The sequence below is a fragment of the Ovis canadensis genome, chromosome 8 (assembly GCF_042477335.2).
Source record: "Ovis canadensis isolate MfBH-ARS-UI-01 breed Bighorn chromosome 8, ARS-UI_OviCan_v2, whole genome shotgun sequence".
NCBI classification, from domain to species: Eukaryota; Metazoa; Chordata; class Mammalia; order Artiodactyla; family Bovidae; genus Ovis; species Ovis canadensis.
Window position 1 is genome coordinate 87,793,451 of NC_091252.1, and position 13,500 is coordinate 87,806,950.

General features: G+C 41.9%; 1 protein-coding gene across 1 annotated transcript in view; it reads left to right on the forward strand.

Annotated features, from left to right (window-relative positions):
- CCDC170 (coiled-coil domain containing 170) overlaps positions 1–13,500 on the forward strand; it is a 93,729-nt gene that overhangs the window by 29,970 nt on the left and 50,259 nt on the right. The window contains exons 2-4 of the mRNA XM_069599312.1: positions 754–882; positions 3,354–3,610; positions 7,534–7,675. Coding sequence (XP_069455413.1) covers positions 754–882; positions 3,354–3,610; positions 7,534–7,675 — 528 coding nt within the window. The remainder of the gene's footprint in view (positions 1–753; positions 883–3,353; positions 3,611–7,533; positions 7,676–13,500) is intronic.

The following is a 13,500-nucleotide window of genomic DNA, read 5'->3' on the forward strand; positions in this document are numbered from 1 at the left end:
CTGGGAGCTCTTCCCTTCTGGGTGGAGAAGAACTCCAGACACCACCACTGTCTCTGGCCTCAGGCATTCGTCTGAGTCAGCTTCATGACCCCAAGACAGGCCATGAGATTGAGAGTAGATGGCATTGTGGGTGATTATGAAGGAGACAGACTTCTACTCTTCAATCACATGGTCTCTTTGATAAACACTTTATTCAACAGCCCAGAGATGAATTGATAATCTTTGTAGTCTGGAAACAGAAGAACTATGAAAACTGCCTCAGGGTTAACCTCTGGTGGTTCTTCATCAGTTCTGTTTGTTTTGGTCAGAGGTCAAATAGCACTGGAGTAGGGTGGAAGGAAAACTCTGTACAATGGCAAAGGCCAACTCTTCACACAGCTTGTGGGATCTTAGTTCCCCAACTAGGGATCGAACTTGTGTCCCCTGCAGTGAAAGCACAGAGTCTTGACTATTGGATCACCAAGGAAATCCTGGCAAAGGCCAACTCTTAAATGCCAACCCCAGCTACCATCTGGGGAGAGCTATCTTTCATTCCTGGGGGACCCTATCATTGGTTCCTGGGCTGCCTCCTCCCTCACTTAGAATTTTAAGAATGAGAATGAAATAGTCTGAACCAAACCCTTATCTGAGCAGCCTTTCCAACATATTTGGATAACAAAGAATGCTTCGGTACTAATCTTGCGTTGCACAGCTGCACAGAAAAGATTGTTTGACTCTCTTCTGTATATTTTGTCTTTTGGGGAACCCTATCAGGGAGCTTATGATCATCTCGTGGAAGTCCCGGTCACTCGGGAGCAGTTAAACCACTATCGGAATGTGGCCGAGGCTGCCCGGAGTGAACTTGCAGCAACGCTGGTCAAATTTGAATCTGCTCAGTCTGAGGTGAGAGTCTGTGTCTTCGTTACTCACAAACGGGCCTTGTTAGCTTCCCGTGGAGCAAAACAGAGTAGAGAGGTGATTAGAAACAGGACAAAGGGACACAGGTTTAAACTTCTCGGTAAATTTGATTCTCTTTTTCTCTTATTGTGCCTCACACGTCTGGTTGGCTTCCCTGCTGGCTCTGTGGTAAAGAATCCGCCTGCCAGTGCAGGAGATGTAAGAGACTCGGGTTTGATTCCAAAGTCAGGAAGAGTCCCTGGAAAAGGAAACGGCAACCTACTCCAGTATTCTTTCCTGGAGAATCCCATGGACAGAGGAGCCTGGTGGGCTACAGTCCATGGGGTCGCAAAGAGTTGGAAGCGACTGAAGCGACTACTAGTACCCTCTGGTTGGGGGGGGATTCCTGAAAGACTGTTTGCTGGGCTGGGAGGTGAGGTGACCTGGGCTGGATTCTGGCTCTCTCAGGGGAGCTGTCCTTCCTGAGAACACCAGGGGTACCTGGGGACTTGGGGGGCCACATGGGCTTTGGAGGGCTCTTAGCATCCCTGGGAGAAGCTTTCTTTAAGGTGGATTGCTTGCAATCCGCAGTTCTAGGGGTGGGAAATCTGCCTCCCTTTTTTGTGGTGGTTCTGCTTGCCTGGGGAAGATTCTAGGAAGGTGACCAAGATTCATCTACCCCTGGGGCTGGATCCAGTCTATTGTGGAGTTTCTGGGAGATTCTTGCTAGACTCACTGCGCTTATAGACTAGTGGCCCCCAGGAATCCTTGGCTTGCCTGTGAGGTAAATGACAGTCTCACTAGACTGTCAGGCTCCCGTTGAAAGATGAGTTGATAATGTGTGTGTATGTGTACGTGAATAAATGTAGGCATGCATGCTCATAGTTCCAAAAAGTATAGTAGCAGTAGTGTAGTATGGTGAGAGTCGCTCAGTCGTGTCAGACTCTGCAACTCCATGGACTGTAGTCCACCAGGCTTCTCTGTCCACGGGATTCTCCAGGCAAGGATACTGGAGTGAGTAGCTATTCCCTTCTCTGGGAGACCTTCTCAGTCCAGGGATTGAACCCAATATCCTGCATTGAAGGCACATTCTTTACCATCTGAGCCACCAGGAAAGCCCTTCAAAAAGTATATGTATTCATGAAATTTTCTAATGGGGTGGATCTGGTATCTTATAAGGCACATACTGTGTTCAGTATTTTAGTGTGAGAGAAAAGTTAATGTGTTTCCTTTGTATAAATCCTATAATGATTTTCCTTTTCCCCTATATTTTCCCCAGAAATCCAAATATTATTTTTCTTTATCCCCCACAATAAGGGTCCAAGAAGGCTGGGGAAGAAATTCTGTAATATAGTGAATAGTCTGTATTGACTTGCGAAAGGGTCGTGGCCATGAAATTACAAATAGCCTACCTGTAGCTTCCTTGTTTCAGCAGCAGCAGAAATAGCAGTAATACAGATTTAAAAAATGAGTTTCCATTGCAAAATATTTTATTCCTTTTTGCAAAATATACCACACCTGTCTCTTGAGTGAGATTCATTCATCACAGGACATTGTTCAATAGTTTTTTGACTGAAAATGGAACTGCCATAAGACCCAGCAGTCCCACTGCTGAACATACACACTGAGGAAACCAAAATTTAAAGAGACATATGTACCCCAGTGTTCACTGTGGCACTGTTTACAATGGCTAGGACATGGAAGCAACCTAGATGTTCATTGGCAGATGAATGGAAAAGGAAATTGTGGTGCATATATGCAATGGAATATTACTCAACTATAAAAAGAACACATTTGAGTCAGTTCTAATGAGGTGGATGAAACTGGAGTGTATTATACAGAGTGAAGTAAGTCAGAAAGAGAAACACCACTACAGTATATTTACACATATATATGGAGTTTAGAAAGATGGTAATGACAATCCTATGTGCAAGGCAGCATAAGAGACACAGATGTAAAGAACAGACTTTTGGACTCTGTGGGAGGAGGTGAGGGTGGGATGATTTGAGAGAATAGCGTTGAAACATGTATATTACCATATGTAAAATAGATGACCAGCGCAAGTTTGATGCATGAAGCAGGACACTCAAAGCTGGTGCTCTGGGACAACCCAGAGGGATGGTGTGTGGGGGAAGGTGAGAGCGGGGGTTCAGGATGGGGGGACACATGTGCACCGGTGGCTGATTCGTGTTGATGTATGGCAAAAACCATCACGATGCTGTAAAGTAATCATCCTCCAATTAAGAAAGAAAAAACATTGCTCAATAGTTTTTTGAAAAAGAATAAGAGGGCCCAATATTTAGGCATAATTTCCCATCTAGTAATACAGAAACAAATATGAAAAAAGAAAGTAAAGTTGGATTAAGTCACAAATAAAAAATTGAAATTTTAAATTATGGTTTGGGGTTTTTTTTCAAGGTACTTCAAATTTATATCTTTGAAATCTTTTCCCTCTTTTTACTTCTTTTCCATGTCAGCTTCGAGAACTGCGATCCAAGATGCTTTCTAAAGAAGCTTCCTGTCAAGAGTTGAAAGCTGAGATGGAGAGCTACAAAGAAAACAATGCCAGAAAATCGTCTCTCCTCATCTCTCTGAGGGACAGAGTTCAGGAGCTAGAGGAAGAGTCAGCGGCTCTCTCCACTTCTAAAATTAGAACTGAAATCACAGCTCAGTCTGCAATCAAGGAGAAACAAGAGTTAAAGAAGAAAGTGGTAGAACTGGACGAAAAATTACAGTAAGGATGTTTCAATATATTTCTCAATGGAGTTAGTGTCCTGATAGCAGGATGTGCCGGAGAAGGCTATGGCACCCCACTCCAGTACTCTTGCCTGGAAAATCCCATGGACGGAGGAGCCTGGTAGGCTGCAGTCCATGGTTGCTAAGAGTCGGACACGACTGAGCGACTTCACTTTCTCTTTTCACTTTTATGCATTAGAGAAGGAAATGGCAACCCACTCCAGTGTTCTTGCCTGGAGAATCCCAGGGACAGGGGAGCCTGGTGGGCTGCTGTCTCTGGGGTCACACAGAGTCGGACAAGACTGAAGTGACTTAGCAGCAGCAGCAGGATGTGCCTCTGAAGATACTGGCATTTTGCATTATTTGGCCCTGAAACTCAACTTGGGGAAAAAAAAATCATATATATATATATATATATATATATATATATATATATATATATAAAATCTGGAAGATTTCCTCTAAGTAAAGGTATAACTGGAGTTGTAGAATAGTACACAGAGCGAGGGGGTTATTCAGAAGCTAGTTATAAAAATACTTCAGAAGCCCAGAACGCCCCAGACCACCCTTAACACTCCTCATTAAGTTTTATTGCCGGTTTATGCAGAGAACTCAGGAAATCTAGGTTTTCTACATGTAGTTCTGCCAAAAGGTGATTATTGAGATAAAATTGGGAGCTAACTGTTCTTAAAATGTACTTTATAATTCTGTGTATAATAACTTAAATCACTTTACTAATAAAACACTTGATATTTATTTTACTTATTTCATCTTAAAAAGATTTTAAAAACAAAAACCCAGAGCTTCCAGCTCCTGTCCTCTTTCTCTCCTTCCATTTAGAGCAAAATTCCTTAAACATGTTTGTATGTACGCACTGTGCCAGTTTCTCGAAGCCACTCATTAAGGTGACCAGTGATTGCACACTGCAAATTAGATGATCAGTCTCATCTGATCTTCCAGTACGTCAGTCAACAGTTGGCTTTTCCCCCTGAACCACTTTCTTCTTTTAGCTTCCAGGGCACTGCGCACGCCTGCTTTTGATCTTGCCTTTCTGGCCGCCCCGTCCTGATCTCTTGCTTTATCCGCCTCATCTCCTTGACTTCCAAGTATTGGCAGGCCCCAGGGCTCAGTCCTTGACTCCTTGAAAGTGAAACCCGCTCAGTCGTGTCTGACTCTTTGTGACCCCGTGGACTATACAGTCCATGGACTTCTCCAGGCCAGAATACTGGAGTGGGTAGCCTATCCCTTCTCCAGGGGATCTTCCCCACCCAGGAACTGAACCAGGGTCTGCTGCCTTGCAAGGCAGATTCTTTACCAACTGAGCCATCAGGGGACTCTCTTGTTTCTGTCCAAATCCAGTCTCTTAGTGCTCTCATCCAGTCTCATGACTTGAAGTATGACCTAAATGCTCATGACTCCCACATTTCTTCATAAGACCTGCATATCTTATGACTTACTGGGCATCTTCACTTAGATGTCCAACAGGCATCTCAAATTAACATGTGCAAATTAGTATTTCCGCAAATTCATCCTGTGGTTTTCCTAATTTCATTGAATGATAATTCCATTCCTCTAGTTGATCAGGGCAAAAATCTTGGATCATCCTTGCTTTCCTTTCCTAGATGCTTCAGTAAATCTCATCATTTATCTCTACCATCAAAATAAATCTAAATTTTTACTACTGTACATTGCCACTAACCTAGTCTGTATCTCCGATTTACCCCACTCCCCCTAAATGTTTCTTACTCCCTTTTCTGATTAATCTTTTCCTTCATCTCTATAATAGACTATACATTTTTCATACATTTATTTTTTGATTATTGTCCATCTTCCCAATTAGGACATAAGTCCTATGAGGGCAAGAATGTTAATCTGTTTCATTTACTACTGTATATTTAGCACCTTTAACAAAGCCTGATGCATAGTAAGTGCACAATAAATATTTATTAATCAAATGAGTAATAAAATGATATATTCATTGTAGGAAAGTTTTTAAAGATATAGTACAGTGTCAAAAAGAAAGTTACTCAAAACCTTACGATTCCAGAAAAACTATAGTTCACAATTTGTTGAACAGATATTCAGACAGTTGTACCTAAATGGCATCATGTAGTGAAATATTTTTCCTGAATAATATGTTATAGATACTAAAAAATTCTTTCATGATAGCATTTTTTCAGTAATATTCCATTGCATGTTAATATCATAATTTACTTAACCAGTTCTTTTTGTTGTTTCCTTTAGACACTTAGGTTAGTTCCACTCAAAAAATTATTGTAAACCAAGATGCAATGGGGATCCATATGTGCTCATATTTTCACATTTATATGATTATGTCATTATGGTAGATGCCTGGAACTTTGTTAGGTCAAAGTGAAATGCAAATAGAAGTGGTAATAGTTTAGAAGTTCCTGGAATAGAGAAGTAAGACTGAAATCTTGGAGTAAATGTATCGAATCACATACATAAAGTAGTCAGAACCATGGCATTTACCGTGATTCATGAGTTAGAGAGACTGAATACATACTACCTTTCATATGTTGAAAATGAGAACTCAGAATATTGATGTTGGTCTTTTATTGTTATACATTTTTCTAAATAGAAATATGGCATGATTTTGAGTATATGCAATTACATACTTTGTTAATCTTTGAATTGTGTGAAAGAATTTGCAGTAACATTTGAGCGTTGTAAACACTTAAAATGGTAAAAAGGGAAAGCAATAATCATGTTTATTATCTAGGGTACTAAAAATGATGCCAAATTATTGAAATGATTCTAATTTGCCTTTAAAATATGTCTTTTTTTATGTTCTCTTAGTTTTTAACATTTAAAGCATTAGAAATAGACCATGCTATTTCAGCAAACCTATCTGAGATTTGAAATAAAATATTCACAGCAGGGCATAAATTGACTGATTTTCCTTGATTGGCCCATTTTAGTACTCTTTAAAAATTCTAGATGTACAAAAACTAGTTGTGATCTTTGCTGATGACTGAACACCTCTCTTCTCTAGAGGTGGGCACATCCTCTGCTTTTGATGTATTTTTTAATTATATTTAACCGACTTCCCTGGTGGCTCAGATGGTAAAGCATCTGCCTATAATGCAGGAGACCTGGGATAGATCCTTGGGTTGGGAAGATCCTTTGGAGAAGGAAATGGCAACCCACTCCAGTATTCTTGCCTGGAAAATCCCATGGACGGAGGAGTGTGGTAGGCTACAGTCCATGGGGTCAAAAAGAGTCGGACATGACTGAGCGACTTCATTTCACCCTTGGTTATGAATCAAGGAATGCTCTAAGTAACCCTTATGGATCATTGTATAGTGACTGAAGCTTGGTCTCTAAACCCGCTGTAGCATTACTTTCTTCCCCCCCATGAAGCCTCAATAGAGTCATGGATCCGTGTTTGATCTAGAGCAACAGACTCCAACCTTTTTGGCATCAGAGACCTATCTCATGGAAGATAGATTTTCCATGGATCAGGAGTGGTGGAGGTGGTTTCATGATGATTCAAGCACATTGCATTTATTGTGCACTTCATTTCTAATCTAATGCTGCCACTGATCTGACAGAAGGTACTGGTCTATGACCCAGAGGTTGGGGACCCCTGATCTAGAGGACCACCTGCCACTTCTGCTGATCCTAAAAGGTCAAGGACAGGAGGCAGATAACCTGTCTCCCTTGCTAAGATGACATGAAGATCTTCCTACATTTTTGCAAAGTATAGGTGCTCCAGAGTTGCTTCCACTTTTCTCCTTCTTTAACTAGGCTTTTAAGACAATTATGTGCTCTGTGTCTGGGAAACTATGTTGTGTTGAAAATGATGATTGGTTATTTCCCAACAGAGAGCTCAAGTGCTGAACTTTGATGAATGTTATCTTCTTTGGTGTTAAAACTTATTTCTTATTTGACCAATAGAAAATGTTTAAAGGAAAATGAGGAGAATAAGAATCAAGTCTCACAGAATTGCAGAAAACATGAGGAATTTCTGGCTCAACTTCGTGACTGCTTAGATCCAGAGAAGAATGAAGAAGCATCAGATGAAGATTTAATTCTCAAGGTGCTTGTATGAAGACTAAAATGACTATACATTGAATAGTTGTTCTGATGTGTGCCATGGAGAGGAGCTGAGGTTAAGTCTTGGGGTGCAGGAGAGCAGGACAGGAGCCCATATAGCATTAACCAACTGTGTGTTCTGGGAAAAACCATACCACCTCTCTGAGCCTCAATTCCAAGATTCTTTCTAGCATTATTTGGGATTAATTTTTCTCCAGAAGTTCTCTCTGGCTCAGATGGTAAATAATCTGCCTGCAGTGCAGGAGACCCAGGTTCAATCTCTGGTTCAATCTCTGGGTTGGGAAGATCCCCGGGAGGAGAAAATGGCAACCCACTCCAGTAGTCTTGCCTGGAGAATGCCTTGGATAGAAGAGCCTGGTGGGCCACAGTCCATGGGGTCACAAAGAGTTGAAAATGACTGAGTGACCAACACTTACTTAATCTCCAGAAGGGATTGATTTTTTTCCTTAAAATATATTTAGATTGTCAAATAAAATTAATTATTCATTTAAATGATATGTTTTAGGAAGATTTTTATTTGTTTTAGGTACAGTCAGAAATACATGCACACAACTAAAAACCAGAACCAGCTGCATGTCATTTTGGGGATACTTGTCTGTCAGGTTAAGATTAGCTCTATAGTACTTTTAAATTTTACTCTTAAGCCAAAAAATAAAACTCCTGCTGTGATGGTAGGTTGCCATGGAGATGAAAATTAATGATATCAACTGAATAATTTACTTGGCTTGCAGTGATTCATTAGGGAACCTGAAGGTATCTGAATGGACACCATATCTCTGCACCTACCCTTGCTTCTGAATGGCTTTCCATGCAGCCATTCTTTTTTAAAACAATGTTTTATTTATTTATTCTTTAAAATTGAAGTATAGTTGATTTACAATGTTGTATACATTTCAGGTGTACAGCGAAGTGATTCATATACATATAATTCAGTTACCTATACGGGTGTGTGTGTGTGTGTGTGTGTATTCTTTTTCAGATTCTTTTCCCTTATCAGTTCAGTTCAGTTCAGTCGCTCAGTCGTGTCCCACTCTGCGACCTCATGAATCGCAGCATGCCACGCCTCCCTGTCCATCACCATCTCCCGGAGTTCACTCAGACTCACATCCATTGAGTCCGTGATGCCATCCAGCCGTTTCATCCTCTGTCGTCCCCTTCTCCTCCTGCCCTCAATCCCTCCCAGCCTCAGAGTCTTTTCCAATGAGTCAACTCTTCTCATGAGATGGCCAAAGTACTGGAGTTTCAGCTTTAGCATCATTCTTTCCAAAGTAATCCCAGGGTTGATCTCCTTCAGAATGGACTGGTTGGATCTCCTTGCAGTCCAAGGGACTCTCAAGAGTCTTCTCCAACACCACAGTTCAAAAACATAAATTCTTCGGTGGTCAGCCTTCTTCACAGTCCAACTCTCACATCCATACATGACCACAGGAAAAACCATAGCCTTGACTAGATGGACCTTAGTCGGTAAAGTAATGTCTCTGCTTTTGAATATACTATCTAGGTTGATCATAACTTTTCTTCCAAGGAGTAAGCGTCTTTTAATTTCATGGCTGCAGTCACCATCTGCAGTGATTTTGGAGCCCCCCAAAATAAAGTCTGACACTGTTTCTACTGTTTCCCCATCTATTTCCCATGAAGTGATGGGACTGGATGCCATGATCTTCATTTTCTGAATGTTGAGCTTTAAGCCAATTTTTTCACTCTCCTTGTTCACTTTCATCAAGAGGCTTTTTAGCTCCTCTTCACTTTCTGCCATAAGGGTGGTGTCATCTGCATATCTGAGGTTATTGATATTTCTCCCAGCAATCTTGATTCTAGCTTGTGTTTCTTCCAGTCCAGCGTTTCTCATGATGTACTCTGCATATAAGTTAAATAAGCAGGGTGACAATATACAGGCTTGATGTACTCCTTTTCCTATTTGGAACCAGTCTGTTGTCCCATGTCCAGTTCTAACTGTTGGTTCCTGACCTGCATACAGATTTCTCAAGAGGCAGGTCAGGTGGTCTGGTATTCCCATCTCTTTCAGAATTTTCCACAGTTTCTTGTGATCCACATAGTCAAAGGCTTTGGCATAGTCAAGAAAGCAGAAATAGATGTTTTTCTGGAACTCTCTTGCTTTTTCCATAATCCAGCAGATGTTGGCAATTTGATCTCTGGTTCCTCTGCCTTTTCTAAAACCAGCTTGAACATCAGGGAGTTCACAGTTCATGTATTGCTGAAGCCTGGCTCGGAGAATTTTGAGAATTTCCCTTATAAGTTACTATAAAATATTGAGTATAATTTTCTGTGCTATACAGTAGATCCTTATTTTATATACAGTATTGTATTTATGTTAATCCCAGACTCTAGGGGTGAAAATCTCTAGGTCCATCCATGTTGCTGCAAATGGCATTATTTCATTCTTTTTTATGGCTGAATAATATTCCTTATATATAGGTACCACATCTTCTTTATCCATTCCTCTGTTGATGGACATTTAGGTTGCTTCCATGTCTGGGCTGTTGTGAATAGTGCTGCCATGAATACTGGGGATATGGCCATTCTCAAAGGCCTCTCCTCAGTGGTTTATTAGTAAACATCCCATGTGTACCCTCTGAGAACTGTGAAATGATTTCATTTTACTTCAGGAAGTTCCACCTCACTGATGAGTTTCTGTTGCTCAGGCCTAGGTCCATCTACTTCCCTCAAGGTGCTAGATGCAGCTCTTTCTCCTTCTCTCTGTTGCTAACATGTGGCCAGGAAGCCTGGCTGTAAAAGTCTACTTTGCATTGTAGTTTGGAAGCTTATCTTTAAAGCAAGTGGTGGGAAAAAGAGAAGAAAATTAAAATGCTTCTTCCTTAAGACACCCTTTCCCACCTCACAGGCGATCTCCAAGTATTAATCTGTGTTGAAACCATACTTTTCATTTTCTGTTCTTCTAATGCCTTGACATCTGGGGCCTTGCTGACTTTGGGTTCCAGGGTGAGCCAGTTCCTAGTAAATGACTCTCCTGGGTGCCCAGCTTTCCTATGCAAACCACTGAACTCAGAGAAGCCCACACCCCAACCACTTCTACCAGGTTTTTACACTCTGGGCCACTATCCAACCAATCACCCCAGAGCCAGGTGCCGGATGACTAGAGATGGCTCCCACACTCCAGAACCCACTGAAATTCTTCAAACTAGGCAACCCTAAGCCTGCCCACGCTGTCTCACCTCTTTCTTCCTGTGGAAAACATGTTTTCACCCTGGCTCCCTCTGTCTCCTGCCCAGCCCTGGTGCTCCCTGGGTGGCCCTACATGGCATGGTGTGCCCCTTCCACTCAGGAACTGTGAGCAACAAGCTCTCTTTCAGTCTCTCCTGATTTGTTGGCCTCACTGTACCTGCATGATAGTATAACCTATATTTTTAAACAGTTACTAAGACCCTTGAGCTTTAGCATCTCAATCACCTGAGCAAGTCCTCACCTTATTTATTTTGGCTGCACTGGGTCTTTGTTGCAGCACATGGCGGCTTCTCTAGTTGCGGTGTATGAGCTTGGTTGCCCTGAGGCATGGTTCCCGACAAGGGATCTAACCCCTGTCCCCTGCTTTGGAAGGCAGATTCTTAACCCCTGGATCATCAGGGGACCCCCGCTGCCCGTCTTGCATAGAAATCACTGGTCAAGAGTAAAAAGCCTGCTGTCTTCAATACTCGCTAGGTATTCCCTGAGGTTACCAAAACCTCTCCAGTTTCAAAACCATTCCCTTATTCTCTTTACCTCATAAATACACCCTCTAAGGAAACCTGCCTCTTGAGAAATCTGTATGCAGGTCAGGAAGCAACAGTTAGAACTAGACATGGAATAACAGACTGGTTCCAAATAGGAAAAAGAGTACATCAAGGCTGTATATTGTCACCCTGCTTACTTAACTTGTATGCAGAGTACATCATGAGAAATGCTGGGCTGGATGAAGCACAAGCTGGAATCAAGATTGGTGGGAGAAATATTAATAACCTCAGAAATGCAGATGACACCACCCTTATGGCAGAAAGTGAAGAAAAACTAAAGAGCCTCTTGATGAAAGTGAAAGAAGAAAGTGAAAAAGTTGCCTTAACATCAGTTCATGGTAAATAGATAGGGAAACTGTGGGAAACAGTGTCAGACTTTATTTTTTGGGGCTCCAAAATCACTTCAGATGGTGACTGCAGCCATGAAGTTAAAAGACGCTTTTGGAAGAAAAGTTATGACCAACCTAGACAGCATATTCAAAAGCAGAGACATTACTTTGCCAACAACGGTCCATCTAGTCAAGGCTATGGTTTTTCCAGTAGTCATGTATGGATGTGAGTTGGACTATAAAGAAGGCTGAGGGCCGAAGAATTGATGCTTTTGAACTGTGGTGTTGGAGAAGACTCTTGAGAGTCCTTTGGACTGAAAGGAGATCAAACCAGTCCATCCTAAAGGAAATCAGTCCTTAATATTCATTGGAAGGACTGATGTTGAAGCTGAAACTCCAGTACTTTGGCCACCTGATGCGAAGAGCTGACTCATTTGAAAAGACCCTGATGCTGGGAAAGATTGACGGCAGGAGGAGAAGGGGACGACAGAGGATGAGATGGTTGGATGGCATCATCTACTCAATGGACATGATTTGAGTAAATTCCAGGAGTTGGTGATGGACAGGGAGGCCTAGTGTGCTGCAGTCCATGGGGTCACGAAGAGTCAGACACGACTGAGTGACTGAACTGAACTGAAGGAAAGATGGTAGAAAAGAAGGGGTTTCTAAGAACTTATTTGACATCCATCCGTCCACTTCCCAAATATTGAGTGAGTGACTACTATGTGATAGACACTATTTTGGGTGTTGGGATACAGCAGTGAATGAAACAAGATGGAGTCTGTGCCCACCTAAGAGCTTCCACTGTTGTGGGTCAAGATGCAGAGGCAATAAACAAATAAGTATACAATAATACCCCACAGAGTAAAAGGTGCAGTGAAGAAGTACAATTCAGGTTTGGGGGAAAGACCATAAAGCAAGTTAGAGGCATGGAATGCTGGTTTAGGTAAACTGGCTAAGCTGTGCCCTCTGGGATGGGGACTTTTAAGGGATATTGAAACCACTGTATAGCAAAGGGAACTCTGCTCAATGTTATGTGGCAGCCCGGATGGGAGGGGAGTTTAGGGGGAGATTGGATACATGTGTATGTATGGCTGAATCCCTTTACTGTCTGGAAACTATCACAACATTGTTAATCAACTATACTCCAATATAAAATAAAATTTTTTTTTAATAAAAGGATGTTGGAAAGGAAAAGTGTTCAAGAGAGAGGGAACAGCCCTGATTCAGGAGCAAGGCACCATGTTGGCAAGTTGTTGAGGCTAAAGATGCGCCACTTCCCCAGACTGTCCTAACACACATGCTGACTGTGTCTTGTGGAGGTTCAGGTCTTCCTACAGGCATCCTTGGGCTGTCTGCATGACTGTTTCCCTGGGGCCCAGGAGCCTGGTTGGTTTTATTTTCCCTCCTTCTAAATCATACAAATCTTATTAATGTTCCTAGCTAGCTCCTCAAATGCACAACGTGAAGAGTGAAAAACCCAGCTAGTCCCAAAGATAAACATGGTTTGAGCATGTTATTCAGGATTTTTTTTCTGTGCTTACATTAATTAGAAGGACTTTCTTTTGAAATAAAGAGTCCTGCCTTCTTCTCTGTATTTCTCCTCTGTGCCAGGTAACGCCTTATAATCAGTTGGTGCCAGCGGACGTGGGCTGAATTGAACTTCCTTGCTTGCCTGCTGTAACTCTGTAGAAACATCACCATCCCTGGAGTATTTGGCAGCCAGGGGC